Source organism: Cyclopterus lumpus, chromosome 14 (genome assembly GCF_009769545.1).
Source record: "Cyclopterus lumpus isolate fCycLum1 chromosome 14, fCycLum1.pri, whole genome shotgun sequence".
In the NCBI taxonomy this organism is placed as follows: Eukaryota; Metazoa; Chordata; class Actinopteri; order Perciformes; family Cyclopteridae; genus Cyclopterus; species Cyclopterus lumpus.
In genome coordinates, this window is record NC_046979.1 from 18,256,272 (window position 1) to 18,284,070 (window position 27,799).

The window sequence follows — 27,799 nt, forward strand, 5'->3', positions numbered from 1 at the left end:
CAATAATACAAAGTTAATGATGCAGAACGGTGTCTTTCTCCAAACCAAAGAAGACGTCAATGCAGGATGTTTAAGGACGCTGTTCCTAATTACGCTTTTTAAATTCTCCACTGACGTGATTGATGATTTCAAAGGGAGGCATTATTGATCCACTTCACAGACAAGTCCCATCGATTGCAAGTCTAGAATGAATAAAACTTCTTTTTATCCCCTTCTCCCCCCCTTTTATCTCCCCCACCGAGCAAGAGATTGTACAATCAGAGCATCAGCGTGACCTATATGGGCAGTTTAGGGAGCTAAATCACCTCTTTTTGAAACGCAGACGAATGGAGCAGTGATTGCCGAATCGAGGGACCTTGGGGGACCTTGGGGGCACCGCGGAAGAAAGCAACAGTGCAGATCTCACCCGCTTCCTCATTCATCGAGTGCGGGGATCCATCCATCCCCTCATTAATCTGTGGGAGCCTTTGCAAATAGCCGACATCTGCGTTGGACTCCTCAGCATGAAACAAGTTCAGGAGCTGCTGTTTTATAGACAGCCAGCTGTGCAGCATCACGTCTCTCACCACAATCAGCGGTGATGGAGCGATGGATGCTCTGACGCACCGACAGAGTGCTTTTTTTGTGCTTCCTTTTACATTCCCCATATGAACTTTGTTGTTCCACACGAGCAGCCAGATCTTCCCATTAGTGCAGAAGCTGCCAGTTATTGCATGTCTAATCACAGCACGTGTTATGAGCACATTTAACAAGAGGCGCGGGCTGATGTGGCAGAAAGTCTGACATCACCTGCAAGGGGAATTCTGCATATTCAGGGAGATTTGACCGATCCCGCATCAATACAGAGTGTTCTGTTCTGAGTTAGAGGAAGAATAAAATAAATAAAAAGATTGATTAGGAATCAGCAGCCAACTGAATTGGAGCGGCAGAGGGAGGTTTTCCATCACACCATGCTGAATTTCATCGGCAAGTGCACTTCAGATGGAAAAGTGAGCTACAGCTTATGATTAAATGGTCTGCAGGCGAAGCCTTTTTGTCTTTTTTTGTGTGCGTGTGTGTGTGTAGAGAGAGAGGGCTCTTTCTGAAGGCCAAAGTTAATGCAGTCATAGAAAGAACTCTGATACACTCCCACGTGAAATGGCCATGTGAGGAAAGCCCGGAGGGAGAAAGAAGGCCTTGAATGAATTTGAGAGGGAGAGAGTGGGAGGGAGGGAGGGAGGCCGATGGAGAGAAAGTTCAAACATTACTGATCCTCAAATATCCTTTTAGATTCTGGTTCAATTGGAATTCGGCAGTAAGTGTCCACTAAAAGCTACATTTTTGTGTTGCCCTTCCATCGCTGGCGAGCTTTTAGAGGTAGATGATGACAGATTGAGCTACCTGATATCCTTCATCATCCTCCCCGGTGGAGGTGTTGGTTCCGCCCTGAGCAAGTCCTCGAGGACCAACAGCAGGCGCGGTTTGATGGACTGCGGGGAGACATCTGCTCTGCCTGCATGACTTTGCCATACCGAATTAAAACAACATGTTATAGTTATCAATCAATATGCAAAACGGCGTCCTTTTATTGCGATGATTAACCTTACATCAAGTCATTATTTCGGCTTGTCACCAGGAATTAGCGCTGTCCAGGGTGCGCGAGCCTTGCTGCGTTGTGTTCAGGCTCGCACATCCTCTGCTTTACGCGCACGATGCGTCCTCAACAACAACTTGTCACCACTGTGCTTCCAGCGCCCTCGGGGATGAGCTCTGTGTGTACTCAAGGGAGGGGGGGGGGGCGAGAGGGAGAGCTGAAGTCGGCACGCTGCAGGAACATATCATCCCAGTCAAAAGACCCTCATCGATTGTAAACACTTGAGTTGCTCAAAAACCAGCTCATCAGAGTGCACAAACGTATCCGTGCACTGTGATGAGCTGTTTTTCCCCTCTCTGACTAGACATCCTACCTGTGGTGAACAGGTGGTTTCAAAACCGGGGCCTCAGGTGTATTCTGGGAGTTACAGAGGGTTTGCAGCAACAACAAAAAAATAAAAAATAAATAAACTAACAAACGTATTATTGTACAATAACAGTAAAATAAGGGTGTCGAGATAAGCGAAATTGTTTTTAAGACCTGCAGCAGGTAGTTCTTTTAAATTGAATGGTCTTGCGAGTTAGTATGTAACAGACGCAGTACGCGGGGTGGTCGCCAGGGGGCGGTGTAGCATCCAGTTTAAAGGCCTTTAAGGACGCTCTTGATAGAGGAAAGCGGCTTCTCGTTGGGTCAAAACAACATGGTTCCCTCCGGTGGGCAACGTGAACGCAAACAAGCCGCTCACCTCTAAAACGACGAACACCGTCGCGTCCCCTGGAATCGCCACCGGAGGCGGTGCACCGCGGCCCCCACGATGGCGCTCCGAGTGTGCGCGCGGGTTCTCAGAGACTCCGCCGTCTTCTCCAGACCGGCCGTCGTCGCGTGCGCTCGACAGGAAAGTGCGTCATGGTTCCTCACGACGGGTCAGTTCCCAAAACAAGCTGTCCGTGGCATGACATTTACGAAGGAATGTGTCCCGCTGCTTGTTAAGAGATGGAGCTCGGGACGAATATTTAATAAAAAAATAAAATAAAGGGGGCAACTTGACCTTCAGCTGAGCGCACACTGGCCTGTAGTAACGTTAGATACAGTGTGTGGTCCAACAGAGTACATTCATGATAAGGACTACATGGGAGGGGAAATAGTTGGACAAGGATATATATTTACACACGTGATGTTTAAAGCCCCCCCCCCCCCCCCCCCAAAAAAAAAAACACACACACACACACACACGTGTGAACAAAAGGCAGGATGGCCTTGTACCCAGCTGTCACATTCTGGTTTTACTGTATGGGGATGGGGGGTAGATGGTAGTAATGTAAATAATTACTAATGGAGTCCATAGGCTGAGTGTTATATGTCTTGTTATATGTCTTTAAATATGTTGCTGGCTCACAAGCAGGGGGAAGACTCTATAACCTTTATGTCATTTACAATAATATAAAACTAAGAAAAGTAGCAAATCCTCACATGTATGTCAAACCAAAGCACATTTATGAAATTTCTTCTTGATAAATTACTTAATTTTCTGCTTGTCGATTAATTGACAAATCATTCCAGCCGTAGTTTGAACTATCGGTGCCGATAACAATAAAACAATACTGTATGTCTCTTTAGCTACGAGCAGCACTGTAAAGCATTTAACAGTAACATGTCTGCGCTTCACAAAAGCAGGATCCATCTGCACAATCTTCCGGAGGGTTCTGTAATGAGTTTAATGAATGAGTTCACGAGGATCCCCGTCTGAACGCATTACTTTGCACCCGAGTGAGCGCAGTGAATCAGAGAGCCTGCAGCCCCGCTGGCAGCGAAGTGATGGAGATGTTGATGTCTTTACAGGAAACGCTGCCTGCAGCCTAGGGGGGAGGACCGGATTTATCTTCACTCCCGCTTGCTTTATTACATCAGAGGCATTTCACCACAGACTGATGAAAGGCAAAGCGGCCGAGGCAGACGGCAGTCTTTATCGCCTTCCAGCCTCAGTTCCGCCGGACAGCGGTAATCAGACCACTGCCTCCGAGATTTACATCCCCTAGACGCATCTGATCAAATTCTGCCGACGTCTCCCGGCCCTCAATCTGATGTTGGGATTTGTTTTTGTTTTTTAATGCTGCCATATTTACGATAATTGTCTCTCTAATGATTAATTTTGTTTGCGTGTTTTCAGGCGAACAATTATCTTTATTACTGAGACACCCAGATCAGCCTGAAAACTCAAAGGTTTTGAAAGTGGCCTTAATTGGGGCCCCAAATGCCGGGAAGTCCACGTTGACCAATCAGCTCCTTGGCAGAAAGGTGTGTCCCTCTTTCTTAAAGCTACACACCTTTTATGTATCTGTTACTGAGGGAGGGCGGAGGTGGAGGTCACTTTGTAAACCCAACGATTATTTCTTAAAGGTGTTTGCCGTATCCAAGAAAGTGCACACCACGCGGTCACGAGCCCTGGGTGTCCTCACAGAGGAAGATACACAGATAGTAAGAGCGTTCGCTTGTCTCTTCTGTTATAATACATCTAAATAAACAGATGTTGATGCTTTTTATTATTTTTTTGTAGATTTTACTGGACACTCCTGGTCTCACCACTGTATCAAAAGTCAAAAGGTGCGTGTCTTTTTATTTTTTTGTGTGGGGGGTCCATATAAGTCTGCAGTCTGTAAGCAGTGTTATCATACGCTGTAATGCATTAATGGACCCTCTGTTTCCACAGACACCAGCTGGAGAAGACTTTGCTCGTGGATCCCTGGAACACGGTCAAAGAAGCCGACCTGAGTATGTTGGAAATTCACTCTGAGATTTGTATTAGTCGGACATGAGCTGCGGTTTTCTTTGTTGATGCCTTCATGTGACAGATTTAACGTTAAGGGAAATATAGCGCAGAGTTTAAGGGCTCGTAAATAAAACTGTCCGTTCCCAGTGGTCGTCTTGGTGGACGTGGGGGACCGATGGATGTGCAGCAGGCTGGACTTCGAGGTGCTCAAATGCCTGGCGCTGCACCCCCACATCCCTGCAATCCTGGTGCTCAATAAGGTACTGAAGACGTGAATCTTAATAAAAGGGTCGTGGATATATTATTTTCGGCGGGTCCTCACCAATGCTCCTCTGTCTTTTCAGGTGGACCAGGTCAAGGCCAAGGACCGGCTGCTGGACATCACAGCAGAGCTCACATGTGGAATGGTGAACGGTCAGCGAATGCGCATCAAGCCCGTGATCAAGCCTCCATGGGCCGAAAAGAGGCCCGACAGGGATCCGGGACCCCCGCCCGCCGAGGACAGCGAGGGGCCCGAGGACAGCGCGGGGCCGAACTCTCTGCTGAGCAAAGAGCAGCTAAGGGCGCTGAAGAACCAGCAGGGCTGGCCTCACTTTAAGGACATCTTCATGCTTAGCGCTGTGGACAGCGAGGACGTGGAGACGCTGAAGGTACACGTTATAGATCACGGTCATAGTAGCCTATGAACAGAACTCGGGACATTTCATCTATATTTGAAGCTGAGCATTTGTTAGTCTCATTTGTTATATTTAGTATCAGTTGGTTTTAGCTTTTTCTTTTTCATGTGATGGCAATAACTGTACTTTTCACCTTGCTGCCCTAGACATACTTTATGGCCGGGGCCAAACCAGGACCGTGGCGGTACCACAGCGAGGTCCTGACTGACCAGGGTCCAGAGGAAGTCTGCACCAACATCATCAGGGAGAAGCTGCTGGAGTATCTGCCCCAGGAGGTGCCCTATTCAATTACACAGGTGAACCAGTTTGCCGGGACACTCCGTAAGGCGGGCGTGATGATAAGCTGACAGCTGACTGGCTCCACCCACCACATCTCACCGCACTGACTCCGCGGCTTATTTTTATGCCCTTCACGCTCGCTTTCACTCCACATGCTGACATTCGATGCAGCTTTTGGCGTTAGCCTCCAACCTCTACACTCGTGCTCTTTCTTTGGTATTTTTACTCCTCAATGTACGTTAATTATCTTTATCTGTATTTACTGCGACTGCAGATTCCCTGCAGCTCAATGTGTGGAATCACACCATCAAGTCAAACTGCAGCACAGTCTTGATTTATTCTGCGTTTCCAACTTGACACATTTAGAAATGCGAAACATTTGACACTTGGACATCCCAGTCGGGCTCATCTGGAGGTCATCTTTCATGCACACGCAAAGAACTCTGAGATATAAAGCGGTGCTCACTGCTCTGAGCCAGTGACAGCTGCTTTTTTTCGAACCTTTTGTAGAAGTTTTAATATTTGAATGTTTCCGTTTCAGTCGATTGAACTCTGGCAAGATGGAGAAGACGGCGAGCTGGTTATTTCTGTGAAACTTAATGCCAAGAAAGACACTCACATGGTAAGTCAGGACACTCAGATGGATGTTTTCTCCTGTCCGTAAATCAGGTGGAACACAAACAAAACTGCTGCGTATGAAATACCAGTATGATTTGTGGCAGGCGATGGAGGAAGTGGAAATCTTTCCCTCCACCTGTAGCCTCTGATGGGTTCTAATATTTATTTGCCACTCCCCCGTAGCTCAACATTCCTCCATATTCTTTTTCTACTTTTTGTTTTTAACTTGTAAATATTTGAGCAGCCTTTCTAAACATACATATTTGATGGCAAAGAATATCGACTGCTACTTCTGTGGGGCTGAAATTTTGATTCTCGGTCCATCCTTTCGCAGGAATGACTCCAGAGTAGAACGCCGTCTGTGTTATGAATAGCTCCTGGTATGAAGTTATGTAGTCCAGTTTTTGTGGCTGAATCTCAATTGCTATATTTAGTTTTTTTTATTTTGTGAGCTCATAGCAATCTTTTAGATGACTCGCACAAATGCCTCAGTGACGCGTGAAAGTAGTTTATCAATATTTAAATATATTATATAGAATTAGAAAGTGTCTTTCATCGAAAATGGTAATGAAACCTATGGTCCCGTCTATTCGCTGGCTTCTGATGTATTCCTCGTGTCTACAGGGGATGGTGATCGGCCCAGCCGGCCAGATGGTAGCGCGCATCGCCCGAGAGGCCGGCGATGACCTGAGCCGCGTCTTCCTGAGGGAAGTGAAGCTGAAGCTCTCCGTCAAGCTGAGGAAGTGAAGGGCGATGGGAGGACTTTAAATGGCCAAGAGGTGACTCCAGACGGCTCTTCTTTGTATTTATTTCTCCCTCCGCAAAGGACAGACCCAAAGAGTGGAACAGAGGAAAGGATCTCATCGTCAGACGTGGTGCTGTGAGGCGGCATGCATCCCACAGACCAGACTCCCACTGAGCTGGACCCGTTTAAAAGAACTCTAATTGTGGACTTTCAGATCCTACTGTCATGCAGAAGACATTATTAAAGATTTTTTGTATGTTGTATAAGTTTCTGTTATTATAATGATTGTAATAGTGTATTATTGTATACTGAGGAGTGCCCCAACCTTTTATTGAAATATGACACGTCTAAATCTGTAAAGTGGTGGAAATATTCACATTAAAAGCCGGCGCAAAAATAGAATTATTGGCTTTTGTTTCGCAAAGATATATTTTCGGCAACAAACATGACACGGACTGCGAATCAAATGGACGTTTTGACACAAGTTTGACAAGCGTGTTTATGGATGAGCGGGCCTGGCGAGCTGCGAGAAGTCCGATGGTTTATCTTTGGCTCTCAGAGCTTTTTACTTGGCGAGCGCCTCGTGCCTAGCGGGACCTGCACAGTCGTGTTCACTCAAATGTCCCCGATGTACCATCCGCCCCGGTTCCCCCTCCACTCCCACACCACTTTAGCCCCCTCCACAGCCTTTTGAAGTGTGGCCATCCATCCCCGCGACCATCACTTCTTTTTTTGTTCCGCTGCTTTCCCTTCCCCCCCCCCCCCCCCCCCCCCCCCCCCTTCTTTTCTCTCTCTTCCTCCCTCAGCTTTTTTGGCTCTTATGAAGCCCGGCTCTGCCCCCGAGGGTGGAATTGTCTCCCTAATGGAAGGCAAAATGGAGCACTAACCTGATGCTAAAATGGGTCAGATAATGGTGATTGGATTTGTTCCCGCTTGCCTGCGAGTTAACTCGGCGGTTACTCTATCCGGGGCATCTTGATGAATAACCAGCTCGTGGCCTAAAGCGAGGGGCGACGGGAGGGAGGGAGAGGCCTCGGATGTCTCGCAGAAGCTGTGTCGGCCCCTCAAGCTCGCCCTGCGCTCTGAAACGGCTGCTTCCCAGTGATTAGATGAAGTCGGCCGTGCAGCAGAGATTCCCACTTAGACAAGCCAACTGCTGCTTGGAAATATTACAGTTGTCATGCCAGCACATTAAAGTAATCCTTCTATATACTTAGAATATGCCCAAACCCTGACTTTGATGTTTGTTTTTTTTAAACCAAAAATAATGAGGGACTCGTTTTGTTTGGGAACCATAAGTTTTATTTCACATGCAGATGCCCTCCAGAGGTTCACACACACACAACACATCAATCACCAGTTTTCTTCGTCCTCCCGGGCCAGATGACATTGAGCGAGGGCCGTATAACCCTTACCATAACTGAAACTCAGTAATGGTAACGGTTTGACGGCCTCTCCTCTGTGGTGCGTGCAGCCTGCCACAGTCGGTTAGGCGTGAGCCGGCTAGGGAGCGCTGGTGATGCCGGCAGGGAGGAATGAGACCCTGGATAGTACATCATCTATACTGTAGTGTCTCTTTAACAAACTTACAGTATAAGATGATATCCTGTCCAGGGGCACAAGACATAGCGGTTAGCGGCCCTGTTCCTGCCGTGGTGGTGATCTGCAAGGCAGAGGTCGACGGCTCATGAGTGAAGGTCAACACGGGGAAATGTTAATCATGTGGCAAAGGTGCTATTTGAAGAAAAAACAAGAAACAGCAATCCACTCAAATGCCAGTCAGAGGAACAATGGAAGTGTTCTTTAAGACTAAACAGCTCGGTCACCGGTCTCTGTATCACACTCACCTTTGTGCATGCAGCGTGGCTCGCTGACACTCCCCTCCACGCGCTCCCGTCTGGCTGCTGTGTGTCCACGTCTGAGGAGCTCTTAAAGGCCCCCGGCTCATTAGCATACTGTGATGACATCTGGGGTGGACCAGGCAGCACGGGCTGAACTTTTTCTTATCTGGTCCACACCTGATTGCCTCTGGCCCGAAGATTGCCCCACACCCTTAATTACAGCCGTCAGAAAACGAACTACGCATATTTGTGTGTGAGTGTGCCCTGTTATTTAATACATTAAAAATAAAAACGGTGGGCAGAAGCAAGAATATGTGCACACAGAACTGTTTTCTTCTTTCTTATCAAACATCTTTAACCCATTTGTTAATATTTTAGGGAAAAGTTCATTCATTTACCTTTTTTTAATTCATTTCTAATGCAATTTTGTGCCAGACACATTTTATATGAATCCGTTTGACAGCAATAATACATTTAAAAAAAAGCTTTCCTGAGAAGCACTCAATATTTCTCATATATCCCCAAATATTCCTTCACGTCTGAACCACGTCACACAAATGACTTGTGAGTTTTGACCTTTCTTGGTCAAACATGTCTAATTGAAAGCAGGAAGCCAAAACACCCATTAAAAGGCTTTATCTCATAATGTGGTAATGCATCTCGAGTCCTCTGAATCTCATAGCCCTTGGATTTATGTGTGATGGTTTTTTTATGGATGGGAATTTAATGCCGCGATATGTCAGCTGGTGTCATGTCATCTGACTTATTACACTGTTTTACATGCACTCGGCCAGATTCCAGGATATGGAGAGCAGCTGAGATCTGTTTTTTTTAAAAACATTTTTTTATAATTTTTACTTTATGAGATGTGCATCAAATCCTGCCTGGTCGGTGCAGTTTGTCTTCGGTCCCTGGCGGTCTGTCCATCCCATGATGGACTGCCTTTGTCTTTGCTCTCCCAACATCTGCTGGAAACTCTGCACAGTAAGTGAACAAGATCAGAGCCGCGTGCCGTGCGAGATGTGCACCCTCTTTCAGGGGACTTCGCTGCAACGCCGAGCCATTAACATAGAAGCATTCACAGTACGCTCACCGGTACACCACTACTTTAAGGTCAAGTTAATGTGTCACAGTTAGTGTAAACGGTGACGCAACGAGTCGGTAACTGCTTTGCTTATGGACCTCGTGCTCTTTTTGGGGAAGGTCCGACTTAAGCGGGGGATGTGGCAGTTACCATGGTAACACCCTCCCTGGTCAGGGTGTGGAAGGTCCTCCTGCGGGCACAGATAAAGATGGAGGTGGGACTATCCGTCTCCCCAACTCCTTATCTGCTACAGAAATGCAACTCTTTTTTTTCTACACATGTTGTTCCTCAAGAGACAAAAAGGGAGGACGCTCTCATTATGCAACAGGCCGGTTTTATTTAGTGCTCAGGGGAAACGTGGGGGGCGTGGGGGGGGGGGCTTGATCAAACAGTTTGCAGTGAAGAAACCAGCTTTCTCTTTAATTTTTTTTTAATGACAATTAAAAGGAAGTCTTAATGCCATGACATCATGTCGTGTCCCCCGTCCCACGTGCCTCTACCACATGTTTCTAGCTTGGTGTCGCCTCACCCCTCCCTCCCTCCCTTCCTCCTCACCCCCATTCCTGGCTCAGATCAGGGTACATTATAACACTGGAAATAGTTTTATATATGAGCATTAAGAGTGACATTATTAAAGAGTTGGATTTGGATCATACTCCAGGGCAACACAAGAATATAATTTAAAAAAACTGAAGAATTTCATTTCTTTTTTGCCTTTTTCTTAATTCATCTGTCATAATCGGAGGGTAGTTTCATGTTTGCAATTTAGAGGTGTGAAACATCTGTCCGTAAGTAAAGTGAGCCACATCATTTTATTTTTTAGATTAGAGGAGATTGTGTCTGAAGGGCCCAAACCGAGCTGTACGCGAGTTGAAGTCTCTGCCAGCGTGACAGGTTTATTAATGTTGCACTTATTTCACACTTGACTATTTATAGAGAAAAAGAAAAGGCATGCAGTGTGGATCCGGTCTCCATTTTGATCCATCAATGCATTTTAAGCTTGATTAACCAAAGAGAAAAGCCCTTTAATATTGAAAACACCACCGGGTGTAATTCAGGATGTTTTGAGACATTAGAGATATTATTTCCACTGACATGAAATGCAACATTTAATCATTATTCGCAGACTGTAAGCAGAGACATTTTAAAGTCTGGGCCACATGCTTGTATTATTAAAATGAAGTGAGATGATACAGTGATTCAAAGATTAAAAAGCATTGGCATTCATAGCATTTAAAAATATGTTCCCAGGTTATTTAAGTTTGATTTTCAGTACAGAAATGATATGAAACTATACCTGGAAGATCACTTTACATAGATCCGAAACACTCTCAGAAAACAGTGAGAGCGTAAGAAAACAAGAAAAACACATTAAAATACTTCCATCCGTGCCGCTGCGATGCATCATTTGCTTGTTTGACTACATGACCTTTTAATCGTAGTTGTATGAAGTATCTGTTGCTGCAGTGTGGCTGTAGTGGGTCCTCTTCAGGCTGTAGGCACGTCCTTCACCACCTAAAGACGGAGCGTCTTTTTCTTTCTCTATATGCGCCATTATTCACATTAATCAGCTTTCATTTGCAGTCGTTGTTTGGCGAGAGGCTCCACGTCCGATGAAGTGACAGATTAAGGACCTCTGATAACGAGAACGTCCATCTCACTGGAGGACACGTCTGCTGCTGCGGAGCCGGAGCTGAGCAGCTCTGTGTCAGTGGGCTGTTTGCGTGAAACGACACACAGTATTTTGGTTTCTCTAAGAAGTCGGGCCTTCTCGGTTAAAGTCTTTCTGGAACAGACGGACAGGGAGGCCAACAGGAAGTGGTATAATGTTTATTATAGGGCGACACACAACACAGAACAACATGAAGACGTGCTTGAAAATGCCATGCGACCAGTTTCCCAAAGGCCCGTGTAACGTGAGAAGCTACATATCACTTTCATAGAGATTACAGGTTATTTTTCCGTGACAGATGGACATGTTTCAGGTGAAGACGAGAGTTAAGGCGTAGGTCTGTCTGGTGTTTGGTCTTTAATCACATTCTCCTCACGTTGAGCAACAGAACGTTATTCTCGTTAGACAAATCAAGAAATTGTACTTTTGGCACAAAATACAATGGCCAAATAAATGAAAACACTTTGAGAAGGAGAAGCTATTAAATGCTACATTTATATTTGTCATTTAACTAATAGATATATGGTTGTTCCTTCGTACATTTGAATAAAAAAACGTACAGATGAACACTTTTAGATGTTCTATAAGCCAGTTTTTGTTTTACAGTAAATTCCCACTTGAATAATCCCGAGTAAACAAACGGTATATTTTAATTATGAATGACCTCTTCATTGTCTAACAAAAGGCACTGGGTACAAAAACAAAATCTACTTTTTGAACTAAAAAGGAGCATTACAAAGTTTTTAACCATGCTATTTAGAAGATTGAACCTTACGCCAGTCTGGAAACAAACACTCACAGTTGATTATTCTCCGATATGTAAAAAAAGAAAAGAAGAGAAGAACATAATGGGAGTGGCCGCTTTTTAAACTGTCAGATGATTCTGCAACTGCTCCATTTCTCCTCTTAAATGCATTGAGACTCTACAGCGAGTGGGTAGTTTTACATTTCCAAGCCACAGTGTTTTTCTGCCCTAACGGCGAGCAGGACCGTCATCCATCTGTCGCGCAGCAGATTTAAAGATGACGCGTGTCTCCATCTCTAAAAGACAACGCTGTAGTGTCAACTGAGACTTCTCACAGCTTAGAAAACGAGTTAAAAAAAAAAATACTGGCCCACTTTAAATGACCGTGAGGAACATTGCACGTCTACACGTTAGTAATATTATTGTCTCTGCGACAAATCAGGCAGCAATTTCATAAACAGCCGGTAAAAGGAGTTGCAGAATTTGAATTTGGAACAAGCTGTGAGCCATAAAGTTTATTCACAGAAGGTAAAGAAAACTAAAATAACTGTGGCAAAATTAAACACATTAAAAAAAATGTATAAGTGGTTAATGACGATTAACGATTAACCCTGAAGGCAAAACACAAAATGATAATAAAAACCCACTTCACTTGCAAGCAGGTCGGATGATGTAGCAAAAGTGTGATATGAAAATAAGATGTTGGAATTCCTGACAACTAACGGCTCTTTAATGTTGAAGAGTAACTCATACGGGTTCAGATCCTGGGGCGATGGCGCCATCTGGAGGTTGAAGCCGGGTGCACACTGTGTCGCAAGAGAGGACTCGGCACTGAAACATCACATTGCACATTTAAATGATTGTAACAGCAGAATGCGTGCAGTGATTTGATTGACCTGTAGGCTAAACTAAAAAAAAAGAGTTGATGCTTCACATGATGCGGCAGGAAAAAGTGAACGGTCCAACTGCTCGAGCTTACATTTACCAAACTGAAGAACTCTCGAGCATAAACGCAGCACGTGTTCACCTGAACGAGGTGCGGAGCACCTGAACGCGACGTGGGATTCACAGGTCGGGTGCGGTTCAGAGAAGCAACGCTCAACCTTTAAAAAGGTTACAAAATATGGGAAAGTGAGCATTTCAAACCGCGCCCGAGAAAACCCGTAACTGCATCTGAGCTTTAACGACAAAACTAAAGCTCAGACCCTGAACGTCTTCCATGTGTTACTTTGAGTTCAAAAGAAAAGTTCGGTGAGCCTCGGCGGGCGTCCAGGGTTATCTTTTAAGGCTAATCTTCTCCAAGTATGGCTTGGTCTTATGTATCTGCCTATGTGTCTAAACACGGGACAAAAGTGAAGAGTAAACACTGTTAGTAGAAGCAGATGTGATGAGAACAGGGAGCTATATTAAAACGTCATCCATCTATAAACAGTGATATACTCACACATAAATCCAACTAAAACCAAACCACTGTTCTAAGGTTTGGGCACTTGAGTGGTGAACAGGCACTGCACATCAGGACGGGAAGAGGACATGGCGCTGTACCGCGAGGTAAGAACGCTCATACAAGGGATTCGTATGTTACCGATATTGGAATATGCTGCAAAATTCTACAATCACAGTGGGTGAAGATCTAGGGCGTTGAGAGGAACAGCGGTTTGGTAATCAATCAAGTTCTCTGAGTTAGAGTGGACTCATCTATGAGAAGAAGAGTTTTCAAAAGCAAAGAGGAAAGTAAAGCGGTACCATCCACACCGGGCTCAGTCTACTGCGAGTTGCTTCACTAAGTGGGCTCTGACGAGGACGAGGGGCCGTACACCTGACAGAGAGGAGGTGCACTCCAGACTATTAGGCAGAGACTTCAGCAGCTCTGCAGAAGACAACAATAATCAGATTTGGTCTTAATATTTTGGACCATTTACAGTGAGTTTTGTTTGTCCTTCTAAAAATAATGTTCAAAGCCATTCAAAGTGGGCCAACTCAGACTTTTGACAGAACGAGATTGCAGGATAGAATCCTGGATAACTAGTGCAGTGCGACAAGTAACAATGTGTCTAGAACTTAAAAACAACAGAAGGTACATAGAGTCTGGTCCTTTGGAAGTTAAGGCCCCAGCTTTCGTTTCTCCTTTAGAAAATAAAACAACCTCTTAGAAATATATTTTTTTTAAACTTCTTGGTGGATGTCAAGTGTTTCTGGTCAAAGGCAGTTGCATAAGGGGTCAGAGGTCGACTCCTACAAAACAAAAACTCATGCTTGAGGCAGATAAACGTTGAAAGATTCAGATTGACGAGTCTCTGGCCTGATTCTTCAGATGGCTGTTTGGCACTGTGGGCTCATCATCTTCTGGAGCAGAGGGAGCTGTGGGATCAGAGGACAGGAGCATCAGCTGGGTAGCACACACACACACACACACACACACACACACACACACACACACACACACACACACACACACACACACACACACACACACACACACACACACACACACACACACACACACACACACACACACACACACACACACACACACACACACACACACACAGCTACTATTAATTATAACAACAGGATAACTAAATGCTCAACCAAATGTAATGTTCAAAATTCTGTTGTGATTTGGAGAAATAAATGATTAAACATCGAGGTAATTGCAGGAGCTGCTTGTTCCTGCTTACGCTTAGCCAGCTGAACATATTGCAGTGGCATATTATCACCTCATAAAGTTGTTATGTGTTGCATATTTACACAATACCATTTTCATTTTTTTTTTACAGATCTATAAAACGTTGTTCTTGTGTGGGTGGTAACATTCTCCGCGTGGTTTCCAGTGCCGCTCCCAAACGGCATTCTTGTGCTATTTTGTTGGAAAGTCCCTGAAGACCTGAATAATAAACTCTGCAAGATGGAGGATTGTTGAGCGTTGGCGTCGGTGTTGGTGCTGTATTAAATGCCCTCTGGTCAGCTGTTGTAGTAATAATCTCTTATTCCTATGCAAATGGCTCAACAGCAGTAATATGAGGCTGCTTTATATTCTGTATAAAGAAGTTCACACACTCCGGACACCGGAGCTCGTAATTTCCAGGAATTGTGAGCCAAGTATACAGATGGCCCTGAAGATAACATGAGGGGTCTCATGAAATCTATGAAGTCCTGTGGAGAACAGCGCCACGTCTCACCTTCGTCAGATCCACTCCAGTGAGCGCGTTGATGGACACGGGGAGCTCAGCTAATAGACGGTTCACCTCGCCGGTCACACGGTTGCTATCTCCGGTCAGGATGACAATCTCAGTGGTCTTGGACAGGGGTGCAGCCACCTTTTTGGCAATCTGATAAAACATGAGCAAGCATCCGTTTATCGTTTATGTCACTGATGAAACACTCTATACACCATCTATACATATATATATATATATATAAAAAGTGTAAATATGTGACTTGATACTAAAGTCATCAGTCTGAACTTTGACCAGTGCGATGCTTTAACAAACACCACTTGTGAGGGTGCATGTAGCATTACCCTAAATGTGAAAAAGAATGAGTAATTGTGTGAAGGTTAGTTCATTTTTGATGCTCCATATAAATCTGCTGGATGTGTTAAGTAAACAACTGCACTATGTCAGGAGGCACAGAATGTCTTCATTTGTTATCATTCACATGGGAAGGAAATCCATTTCAAGAACATGCAGATGACTGATGACGGTGAAGACCTTTCTTTTGAAACCAGTGGTGTATGTATGTATGTATGTATGTATGTATGTATGTATGTATGTATGTATGTATGTATGTATAAATAAATAACACAGACCAGGGGCAGAGCCTCCAGGACCAGAGCCGTCTTGGCCGCCTCGCCGTACAGCTGGTAGGCTTCAGCTTTCAGCCTCATCCTCTCGGCCTCTGCCTTGCCCACCACTTCAATAGAGGAGGCCTCGGCCTCACCGATGAGGCGGATCTTGTCGGCCCCTGCCTGCGCCGTCAGCACCGTCTTTATCCTGGGGTTAGGGTTAGGTAAGCATCAAAAGGACTGTTGAGTGTTTACTGTCATTAGCGTGTTCGTTGTTCTGCAATAACATGGGAATGAGCAGGACATGCAGGTTCATTGTGCCTGATGGAAACACACTTTGAAACCAGCAAAACACATTATCAACATAAAAACATCTAGTTGCTGACTTAGCATGAAAAAGACTTGTCATTCAAGTTAGAGATCGCATTTAAATCATGTGCTCAAGGTGTCGGTGGTGGAGCTCCATTTGCCTGGAGAAACGGAATGTAATATAAATGTTTATGATATAAAAGCGTTGTGTTTTCATGACCTGGGCATGTTTGTACAGAACACTGGCTCCATGTAGAGCCCCTTGAGTCTTTATGTTGGCCTCCTCAGGTCTACTACACGCACACGGGAGAAGTCTCAAACGGTTGCAATCTGAAACCTCCCCACTAGATTCCGCCAAATCCTACACACTGCCCCTTTAAGGGCCGTGTCTTTACGGCCAACACCAGGACAACAATCTGTTTCCTTCCTAATTTTAAACAGGTTGAGACAGAGTAAAGTAAAACGTCCCAACATCATGAGCAGGCACGGAGACTTTAAGACTTAAAAGACGATGGCGGAACATTTGCGGTGTGCGGTGAAGGCCGGTCTGTGTGGGACCCACTCACTTCATTCCCTCAGCCAGCTGCTGCATCTTGTAGGCTTCCGCCTCGGCAGGTCTCTTCACGGTGGCGACGAGCTCCTTTTCAGTGCGGTCGATCTCCTTCTCCTCAATGGTGATCTGCTTCTTCCTCTGCACCACCTCGATCTCGATCTCCTCCAGACGGATCTTCTGCTGCTCTTTGGCCGCCTGCAGCTCGTACGCCAGCTGAGCCTCTGCTTTCTAGAGGGGCCGGAGGCTTTCATTAACACTCTACTCTCACGTTTGACTGTCCACAACACTCGGCCAAGACCAAACCATACAACTAGTACCTTGGTGTTCACTTCCTGGTTAAAGGAAGCTTTCTGCATTTCCAGCTCTCGCTTGGAGTCGGCCATTTTCGTGTCAGCTAAGAACTTGACGTCCATCATTTCTCTTTTACACTCAGCTTCCTGTAAAAGACAGTGGGCATGTCATAATGACATGGGAGATGGATGAGGAGGTGCTTGGTGTTTTCCTTAATTGGATGGCTGTTAGCCAAAAGAAAATTGATGTTTTTCCATCGCTCCTGTCTGACATTTTCATATCCTCTTCAAGCTTCTCTTACCCTGATGCCAGCGTCCCTCTCTGCCTCCGCCACTCCGATGTCTGCGTCCCTCTGTACTGCGGCTGTCTGAGATTTGCCCAGCGAGCTCAGGTACTCCACTTTATCATACACGTCCTGTCACGAGGATGAATAAATGGTCAGTCATTCAATTGTTCTCATTCAAATGAGACACAGGTGCTCAGAAGATGAATGCAGAGGGAAATGGGAACTTGATGTCTTTCACCTTGATGGTGAAGCTGAGGATCTCGATGCCCATGCGGCCCACGTCGGGGGACGCCACCTCTCGCACCAGAGAGGCGAATTTGTCTCGATCTTGGTAAATCTGCTCGACGGTTAGGGTGCCTGAAGCGACAAACACGAGGGTTAGTGCCTCACAATTAGTGCCCAATTTATTTGATCAAACAGAAGCAGCGCCTGCCATTTCATTCAGTGGACTTTTCTAGTTTGCCACCGGATCAACGAGTCGGTGTGCACACACCACGTGTTCAAGTCAACCACATTTTACCAGAATATAAATTAGACTGGGACGAGCTGAGTCAGCCTCTTGGCTATGTGGCACATTTGACTCCACAAGCACCTTCACACTGTGGCTCAGTGCAACTCATCTCAAACGGGACAAAACGGACTAGAACCCATTCACATGTATCTATATTTAGGAATCAGAATCGTGATCATTATGGCAGCCATTTACAATCTTCTGGGAGCAATGTCAATTTGATGTCAATGTTGTGCTCATGTGTTGAAATAAATAAAAGGAAGTAAACAAAGATCTGATGGTGCTACCGTGTCTGTGGTTCCCCTCAATCTCTCTGACTCTACTTCTCTAGAATATGAGCAACAATTTAAAAACTACACAAACTGTCTTCATTGGAAACCACAAACTAGCAACGGCGATGCCGTTTGGAGGGACCACCCACCGAGGATGGCGCGCAGGTGACCCTCAAGGGTCTGCAGGATGACGCTCTTGATTTCGATGACCGACTTGCCCAGGAACTGTTCGCAGGCGTAACCCAGCAGCTCGTTTTCTATCATCACCTTCACCTGGTGCCAACGTGGACAAAGAGCGTCAGCAAACACACCTTCACAAGCACAAGCACACACACACACACACACATGAAAACACGACCCCATACTAGCTTTCGTCTAACAATCGTTTGCATCCTATCCAGCTATTGATTTGGCTGGGCAGTGATGAACTGCTTCAATTCTTACTTATACAGGGAAATAAAAGGGACTATAAGCACTAAATCAACAGCCTGGGGCTGGATGGAAGGCTGCATAACACTCAGGGTTCATCACTGTCATTGTAAGCCTGTGTATACAAGGCTTTTAGAAAAGTCCCGGCCCATTCGATGTGGACAGATAATTAATAATAAATTAACAGTTCATGTTCATGTTTCTTAGTTTACATTTCTCAAAAACCCAAACTAAATGTGCAAAATGATGAAACTAAATGAGGCTTCATTGTGACATTTGTAAACACAACATATTAGCTATGCATATAGAGAGCATCATCTTTTCTTTATCTCTTATAAATTAAATCTTAACACAGTGTGAGTGCCTGGACTTTACAAGTGAAGGCGGAGCTAATGGTCAGGATTCAGCTATTTGATGCTTTACATTTCTGTGATCAAAAGCAGGAAATGCAGACAATTTGACATCAAACCCGTTCCCTTTTGGCTTATGACGACAAGCAAAGCATGTATTTATAATGAAAACGCTTCTCTAAACCATCACAATGCAAAAAGATATATTCCCTTTTAACAAAGTTATAATCTAACATGATAATTATACTGAAGAAAATCCCAACATCTAAACTGTAGTCCCAGAAATGCCGTCACAATCCCGATTTAAGCAATGCACTGTATGTTCCTGTTACCATGTCACAGAACTATGAACAAGATCATTTTAAAGGGAATTAAATGACCCCAAAAATAAATAAATAATAATTTACAATAAATGGAACAAAAGGAAAATCAAAGGCAATGACCTGAGGTGTACGAGATAAACACGAGGACATCGAGTGACAGTAAGAGAGGTTGCTTATACAGCCATGAAATCAAAAACAAATGGTGTAAGACACAAGGTTTTGGGTGATATTGTACTCCACTGGAGCTGTAAAAAAAAGAATTTAAAAAAAGAGAAGAGTGAGCTGGGTCCTTAGGCGAGAGGTCTGCACATGGTTTTCTTTGGCAACATGCACTCATACCAGGAATGAGGGCAACACAAAGTCAGGGGGAAGATGGACGTCATTCCAAGGAAATGCATGTCTGAAAACAGAGAAGGCTGCAAGCCACACACACACACACACACACACACACACACACACACACACACACACACACACACACACACACACGGACAGCAGGGGGAGCCGTGCTGCTTAAACCTTAACCTCCTACTCCAAGAACCACCCCCACGCCTCCTCCCGTGACCCCACCCTGCCTCCTCCAAACCCACAGCTCCGTCAAGATACACAAATTATAAAGCACGAGCACAGGAACTGTGATGGGACAAGAACGGCATCTACACTTCTGACCAATATTTCAACTTGTGTTGATTCATAAAAGGCCAAACCTTTTTTTATTACGGTTAAGGATTTGCAAGTCCTTGCGATTGACGGTTTTACTGCCGAGAAGGCTGTCAAAGTAAACAAATACGCTGTTCCTGGAAGTCACGTGGTCTCGTTAACGCCCATTTTAAACAATGTCCTGGATTGTTACACTCTGCTCTGGTTTCCTTTACATTCAATCTGCTGGGGGCCTCCCTCTCACTCTAAACGTAGATGTGTCCCCCACAATTACCAAGGACACACTACTCCCGTTGCCACGGGACACTGGCTCCACAGTGGCTTTTGGTGAAGGTTGCACCAATCAATCAATGACGTGAACTGTGTGAGAGTGAGGGGCTGCTCAGCTGCTCAACAGTGGGCTCATTGTCAGCATGCATGTAGGACACACACAGAAGAGAGGGACGTTGGCACGGCTGTGGTTCAAATGCACAACTGATAATGAGGCATCTTCTTTCAAAAGAGATACTGGCATGCAGACATTTAATACACATTCAAAATAAAAATAGAATATCATTTGCAAACAGAAATGCAGAAAATATGATGGATATTATTATGAGAAGATCCACCGTAAAAAAAATGACTTCAAAGATGTATAATTGACTGGAGGGACGACCGTTCGCTTTGACGTGGTGAGTGACGATGGGAAGGTTCGCCTCATCTCATGACTGAGTCAGGAGACTATTCCAGAGTAATCACTGTTTTATCTGCTTGCATTCACAGTAACGGGAGAGTAGAGCTGAACATTTACTGTGGAGGTTCTAGTTTTGCTCGTCGGGCTTTTCCTTCAACTTGCCCCGATGTTCTTTCACCGCCATCAATCTCCACCGGCGTCAGAAGAAAAGAAGAAGAAGAAGAAGAAAACACACGCAGCCCAAGCTGACCATTCAGCCTCCGGGACCATGTCGTATCCCTCTGGCCAGTCATGTGGACATGTGGTTCCTAATTATCAGGGACATGCGGCGGTCACGGTGACGCTCAAGCCGTTGCTACGGTTACTCTCTTTTTTCATGTATGTATCGCTGGGAAATTTAGTTGAAGTTAACTTTATTTTAAGGTGGATTTTCTCTTTTACAAAAATGAATAAACAAAAAAGTTCATTTTGGCACTGAACAGGATCAAACAACCAAATAGCAGAGACAAAGGACATACAAATTCAAAATTGAGATTGACACTAAAATGCACAATAGGCTCTACACACAGTCCCACTAGGACCAGGTTCAGACTGAAAATAACACCATCAAAGGAAATGCCATGGGCTACACACACACACACACATAATATATATATATATATATATATATGAGAAAGGTAATTATAAAATTAGGAAATCGTGTTTGAAGGTTTACCAGACACCAAATGGTAACTGAATTATGCCGATTCTGTGGTCTCATTGAAATGAATGCGGGTTTTTGGACCAGTGCTACTGTCAGTCTGACCTAGCTTCCCGGGGTGTGTCCTGCTCCGATATGAGGAAACATCATGCAGACGACAATTTGACCCAACATTTCTGTGTGTAGATCTGACTCAGTGCATCTGAACTTGAGCCCTCTGTCTGGAACACCACCTGTGCTGCGGTTATGGGGTGATGCCAGGGAAAAGTAAGGGGTGGGTTAGTGGAGTCTGAACTGGCATTCCCAGAAAAGTGTAGTGATTTACCTGAGCCACCCCAGTGACAGTTAATGCTACACCCTCCGCTGTCTCTACATCCTCACACTTCGGCTGCAGGGTCATAATCTCAAGCGTTATCCTGTTGAAGAACGTGGAAAAAATATAAAATAAAAATTGACATGTTCGGAGGGAAAGCTAAATGAAGGGAAGGACCAGAACACAAGGAAACAAAACAGGACAAAGTGAAACCATTCACCCAAGGACTCCAGATCACTAACAACGGAGCAAAATGAGATGCTACCCACAACTCAAACTTTGGAGGATTTTGATTTTTCGCCGCAATTATTTCCAAAATGCATCTTTATCCAAATAACTAAATTTGCATTCAACATTGGGTTCCTCAAATCCTTATTCTTGTATTTTAGCTGTTTCTATAGCCGTCATTTATTGACCCCGTTGCCAGAGGTGACCCAAGAGTTCAGCTTTAGTTGCGAAGCCCAGGTTAGTGACAGCTGACTGTCTCCCCTCCACTGCGGGAGAAAAAAAAGCCATGAAGATGAGAAAAGCACACAACATAGACAACGTTAGCTTGGAGGTCGAACCGCTTCCCTGCGTCTTCCTTTGGTCTCCAGCACCAGCCACTGCTCGGGGGTTGTTTTGTTTGGGGGGTGGGGGGGTTTCGTCTTTTGAAGTGCATTACCTGAGCCACCCCTGTCACATCCAGGGGAACACCCTCCGACGTTTCGATATTCTCGCAGCGACAGAGGATGGTCATAACCTCCAGAGACATTCTACGCAGGCAGGCGGGCAGGCGGGAATAGCAGAGGCAAAACAGTAAGTTGGACAACAGCTGTTAGGAACGTCAGTATCCAAGGTCAAGAGAAAGAGGGAAGAGGGAGGGGGGTGGGGGTTAAAAGACACAACCGGACCTCCTGTTTGTCTGGTTTTAAGCCCTGAGGCTGTTTGGGGTATGATGTGGCGCTAAGGAAGCCTCTTACAAAACCAGGATCGTCGCAGCGACAGCACAGCTGCTCGTCTCCATCTGTTAATAAATGTTTCAATAATCTGGGACAAAGAGCAAGTTCCTACAGATAACGAAAACACTGGTCAGTGTTGAAAGGATTCTTGAGCCAAGCCTCTTTTTTTTTGGATTACCTTTTGTATGGAAATTACAAAACCCAAACCATCATCATCCTCCACCTCAGCACTGGTCGGGCTGGATTGTTCACGTGAGATTATGTCTCAGAGCTGATTAAAAACAGCCGGAGCTGCTCTTTTACAACAAATACCGACTCGGGTTGGCTGTTGTCGCGAGTCGGAGACATGGGAGGCCGAATGCAGCGACGAGCAAGAGGAGACTCTCTGCTCCGCTGCTGCTTTCCAGGACAATTGGATCAATAAGTCACAGGCCTGGACATTAACATGATTACTGCATCACGAGCGGGAAGCCACACAGCCAACCCCCCCCGCCCCCACGTTTTTTTTTATAACTCTGCCTTCAAGGCTTTTAGCTGAAGTGGCCCCTCCTCTCTCTTGTTTTTATCACCCAAGAAAGCGAGATGTTGACCAAACTGAGAGGATTCCTGGGACAGGCAGTCTCTAAATGGGGGGTTTGCGAATCCGGCCATGCGTCGACTGTATTTTATTGTCGAGGTCTACCGTTATGTTTCCTGGCAACGACGAGACAAAGAGCAGCACCCGATAGGAAATGGGTAACCTGAAGGAGACACACTGGGAATTAGACGGGGTGAGATCAACACCAGACAAAGCAAAGCAGGTTAGCAAAGTAGAAACAAAGAGGCATGCACACCTTAAATAAAACATCATTTAAAACCAGGAGCTACAGAGAGGAGTATTCCATGTATTTATCTTTTTCGACAAGTTAGTTCATGTTCATTAGGAATCCTGTACGCCGTCTTTTCCAGATGGTACAGCTAGAGAGAGTGTTTTGTCTCTTGGTTAGGACGGGACTTGTTTTCGATTTGGCTTTCTGGTTTTAAACAGAAGGCAAAATTAAACATTTTATTATCAAATTAATATCACATGCAAATGTATTTTCTGTTTCTTTTAACACAGTTTTTTTTTTTTGCGTATAGTTTTGTAAACATCATGCTCGTAACTTCCGCTGACCTCGCCTCTATGCACCATCTGTTTATCTTGCCAGTGTTTTCTCAGCGTATTGTTTACTGAATAGGTCACTTCTGTCCGTTGCATTTAAAAGCAGCGGACAGAAGTGACCTATTCAGTAACCAATAGGTTTCAATATTTAGATGCCTCCATCTACCATAAATTACTTGTTTATTCCACACTGAATAAAAGTAGGGACGTCTTAATGAAAAACACATCGTTTCTTGGTGTCTGCAGAGATAAACTTAAAATATCTACATTCTAAATACATGCCTATGAACATTTTATTATTTTTAAACTGAAAACATTTTCAAGTACAAATTGGGCATTCTTCATAAATGATCTCATTGTCAACTACGATTTGTATTCATGCATTTGGTGTCTTTACAGCAGCGGGACAAAGTATAGTGATCTGACTCGTAATAAACCATCTACAGAGCCCATGTTCATGTTTTCAATGGGTTCACTGAGTTGAATGACAAACTGGTCAATGGAGCGATGCAGGAATTCCTAAAGTTAGCATATTTTTTGCAACGTGTGGTCAACAAAAGCTTTATGCCTCTGTACACGCAGAGAGGTCTTTTCAGTTAATCTGCCTGCTGAGACGCCGTCTCAAATACGTCACACCGGTTGTGTGGACCTGCAGACTAAATGCTACCTGACGTGAGCCACGTGCCCATCTCAAACGTTATGGCTCTAAAAAGGACATTTACACATCATTTCTTTTGGTTTGGTTGCCAGAGCAGAGAGGTCTTACCGTTGGATGTCAGAGATGAGCCACCAGGCCCAAGACCAGCCTCCCACGACATACGTCTTCTGATCGGAGCCGCAGCAGCCACCTTTGGGACAAAACAGACGAAATGGATCAGAAGTGACCAGCCCAAATAATGAAGCACAGAAAAGTGGCTAAAACAGAGATTTTGCACTCGTAGTCTATGACGCTAACAACTCCATCATATTAAACTAAAAATCCATTATTGTGGGTTTAACATCACCAGCTAAAAACACCTTAACTGACTACTTTTGCAAACAATTATAATCCTGTGTGCAGTTAATTTAATACATCCACACGTGACACGTATGTACACATAGCACTTAAGTTCATTGGAAGGAATACATTTATAATAACACATACGACAATAGGCCTGTGTGTAACCGGAGCAGCACACCTGGCGTTAAACCCAAAGTAGCGGAGAAGTATTGAGAAAGATCTATCAGACAATGACCCAGTTGTGACCCTCATTGTGTGCGAGTGCTTAGGAGGAGGAGGAAGTCTCAGGAAGAAGATCATGTGCTCTCTTCAGAAAGTCATAAACAAGCGCCACTCTGCGTTTCAACCACAGCGCCTACAATGTTTGCTCCTCTTACACTGAGAGCATGCACACCATCTCCCTGCTTTCCGGCGCAACTTTCAATCTTTTTCGATTCAACGTTACTTTCCCACTCAAAAAACACTGGTAGGTTGTTATTGTGATCGACTGTGTCAACAGCAAATGCTCTTTTTTGTTCTAGTCTCCATACGATTGCACAGATCCTAGAAACAAAAAGCAAACTCATATATATGACGATAACGGGAGAGAAAATAGTTTGTCGTAACAATAGAGTGTTAGAGAATGTGAGGCCTCTCCAGATGTAAGGACACACATCGTAGTCCCAGTCACTAGGCTCAGTCGGATCACTTTATCTGGAGTGTGTAGTGTGACATTCCCAGCTGCTACACGTTAACTGACAGAGAAGGGGGGTGGACTATCGTTACTGACACCTACTCCACTATACCAAACACTGCTGGTGTGTGTTTTCATGTTTCCATCAACAGGGTTAGAGTTAATAAAAGAGAGGTCTTAATAAAAGAGAGGTCTATAAAAGAGAAATCTCCATCCGACACAGTGGCCTCTTACGCTTCACACAACACAAATAATGCACAACGCCCCTGAACAACATTCCACGAGAGGCAGCGGCATACCGCGCAGAGCAGGAAAACGGACACAGAGTACTTGGAAAACTCAGCAAAACTCTCAACTTGTACTCAAAATGATGATCATGCTGAGCTGACCTGTCTTGTGTGGCAATGTTACCCACGGCCTGCCCCCAAGCAATTCAGTTTAAGAGAAAATGGAACATGTTTTGCTCAAATCAATCTTACTTACTTACTTTAATTAATCTTAAAATCATAATGACCAGAGGCCGAAACGAGCAGAATGTGTCCCGTTAAAAGAGATGTTTGGATGTCGCTCTGTTATAATCAAAATCATACATATTAGAAGTGCTGTTTTAATCAGGGACTGTGGGTGGGGCAGGCTTTTCCTATTAAAACCCACCTGACGTCTGCCAAATGCCATTGCCAACTAAAGTATAAACAGGCTGCGGACCTATTGGAGCAACACACCATAATAACCCCAGCTTGCCACCGGCATATCTGACATTCCTGTCTGCATTTACTCCACAGTGGACGGGGGGTGAGGGGATTCATGTGAATGAATGAGAATTAAGACAAGCTGGGGGGAAAAAGGGGGGAAAATTTGCTTTGGTACCCAATCTTGAAAACAAAATACAATAATTAATTTTCACATTTCTGAATCAGGATGTGCAACTCACCCAGAGTCACCTCTGGTCCCAATTCCTCTAAATGACTGACACGCTCACAGAAGTGTTCTCACAATGGAAAAATCACAAAGCTGTTTCTCTCTTGTTTTTTTCAACAGGAAAACTGCCCTGACAGATTTAGTTACAGAAGCCTGCTCGGAAAATATTTCATGCACTGCACCGCCAAAGTAATTCAAAAAAGGATAAAGGTGCACAATTCCTAAAAGTCTGAGGTCCATCAGGGATCCTCATATCAATGCAGAATTCAGCAACATAACATTACTATGACTTGACAGCATAGACATGAGTGACACGCTGGGTAGAATAAGTGGTTGTGATTTGACTCGGTTGCATTTTGAATAAAAGAAAATCCAATCTGGCATTGAATGGTCTTTGAAAGTAGAAACTTTAACACAACATGGGCCTCTGAGTTTTTATAGGGGGGGGGGGGTTGAGGAAAGAAAGGTCTTGCACGGGAGACACACACCAGTCTCCCCCTGTAATGTAATTAATGTTTAACTGTATTCCTTCCGCAGCAGAGAGCCACCATGTCCTACCTGCATTATTCAAGTTACTAATGCCTTATGACAAAGCAGTAGTAAGCAGTGGTAACTGCATTATCATAACGTAATATCAATGTGCCGACACTGCGCTTGGAAACACATAATAAAGATCCGATGGGAAACCAGATCTGATCCTCTGTAACCCACCAAGAAAAGAGCGACCACTCCAACATGCACGGACCACATCGAGGTGGAAGAATAGGAAGCAGAGAAAACAGGTGGATGCGTCGTGAAAACGTGACAGAAAATACATCGGCGAAGACGCGTCAGCGGTACGACCCTGCGCATATCAAGGAGCCCACTGGTGCGTTTCCATCCCAGATTACATAACGTGAAACCACTTAGAGATTCGGGAGGGAGACATTTGTTGTTCTTCCTTTTGGGGATCGTGTGTAACCACCAACAACTAAAGTAACATCACACGGTCACATGTTGGCACGCTCGTGCGTACCGTTTCAAACAAACGAGTTAACGCTACACGTCGAAGGAGACTCGGCTGTCCGTTGTTTGTGTGTCAGCTCCATCGAGCAGAGACGGGAAGCCGCCCGAGGAACCTCAGCTAGCAGTCGCACATAAGAGCGCTAACGTTACCTGAAACCACCAGGGCCTCGTTGGGTCCGACGGTGTGGCAGTTCCCCATGTTTCCGAGAGAAAAAACAAGCTCGTATCCAAAGCTACTCGACGCGTACGAAACTAAAGATAATTGCACTTATAAACAATGTTTCTCGCTTTTCCCCCTCAACAACTCTCAATTTATCGATGGCTTCTTTTCCCCAGTTTTTTTTTCAAGGGCTGCGTCACGTCGCCCGTGATACGACGCAGTGCTTCCGCTGGGAACTTTCACAATAAAAGGGACGTAGAGGAAACATGGGCTTCAGGTAATGGTTGGGACTTTATTTTGAAGGTCGCACCGACACGCTTCTGTTCTTGTTCCGCCGACTATAGACCCACTTGATCAGATACCCCTCCCCTCTATTCGGCCCCTCCTCCACCGTGGAGGGAACACGATAATAAAAAAGGGCGTGGTTGTTTAAATGTCCTCTTACGAGTAACCGAAACAAGAATCATCAGTAATTTTCCTCTGGCTGACGCGTGTCTGCCCAT

The 27,799-nt window shown here is 44.8% G+C and overlaps 3 protein-coding genes and 1 long non-coding RNA gene across 8 annotated transcripts in view; 1 reads left to right on the forward strand and 3 right to left on the reverse strand.

Annotated features, from left to right (window-relative positions):
- Window positions 1–2,427, reverse strand: part of fam222ba (family with sequence similarity 222 member Ba) — a 29,985-nt gene extending 27,558 nt beyond the window's left edge. For 2 of the 4 annotated variants that reach the window (XM_034550339.1, XM_034550331.1), the window contains exon 1: window positions 1,381–2,273. The gene's annotated coding sequence lies outside the window, so the exon portion shown is untranslated. Of the gene's footprint in view, window positions 1–1,380; window positions 2,274–2,318 lie in introns of those variants that run through there. The other 2 variants (XM_034550334.1, XM_034550335.1) reach the window with 2 other exon arrangements.
- eral1 (Era-like 12S mitochondrial rRNA chaperone 1) lies at window positions 2,233–6,920 on the forward strand. Its single transcript, XM_034550346.1, has 11 exons — window positions 2,233–2,496; window positions 3,413–3,571; window positions 3,741–3,868; window positions 3,971–4,048; window positions 4,128–4,174; window positions 4,281–4,342; window positions 4,488–4,600; window positions 4,685–4,990; window positions 5,164–5,313; window positions 5,838–5,918; window positions 6,539–6,920. The coding sequence occupies exons 1-11, from the start codon at window positions 2,388–2,390 to the stop codon at window positions 6,659–6,661; spliced, it is 1,356 nt and encodes a 451-aa protein (XP_034406237.1). The 5' UTR covers window positions 2,233–2,387; the 3' UTR covers window positions 6,662–6,920.
- Window positions 6,921–7,938: 1,018 nt separating this feature from the next.
- LOC117742798 lies at window positions 7,939–8,621 on the reverse strand. Its single transcript, XR_004611054.1, has 2 exons — window positions 8,507–8,621; window positions 7,939–8,322 (listed from the first exon to the last, which is right to left on the reverse strand). It is a non-coding gene; the product is annotated as an uncharacterized LOC117742798 (long non-coding RNA).
- Window positions 8,622–11,398: 2,777 nt separating this feature from the next.
- Window positions 11,399–27,537, reverse strand: LOC117743052 (flotillin-2a). 2 transcript variants are annotated; one of them, XM_034550788.1, is made up of 11 exons: window positions 27,287–27,520; window positions 24,307–24,388; window positions 22,123–22,213; window positions 18,160–18,283; window positions 17,466–17,584; window positions 17,243–17,356; window positions 16,968–17,087; window positions 16,664–16,878; window positions 15,813–15,996; window positions 15,184–15,333; window positions 11,399–14,362 (listed from the first exon to the last, which is right to left on the reverse strand). In XM_034550788.1, the coding sequence occupies exons 1-11, from the start codon at window positions 27,333–27,335 to the stop codon at window positions 14,312–14,314; spliced, it is 1,299 nt and encodes a 432-aa protein (XP_034406679.1). In that variant the 5' UTR covers window positions 27,336–27,520; the 3' UTR covers window positions 11,399–14,311. The 2 variants fall into 2 exon arrangements, with proteins under 2 accessions (XP_034406679.1, XP_034406678.1); XM_034550787.1 differs by lacking the exon at window positions 22,123–22,213 and adding an exon at window positions 21,471–21,561 and having other exon boundaries at window positions 11,555–14,362; window positions 27,287–27,537.
- Window positions 27,538–27,799: the final 262 nt, after the last annotated feature.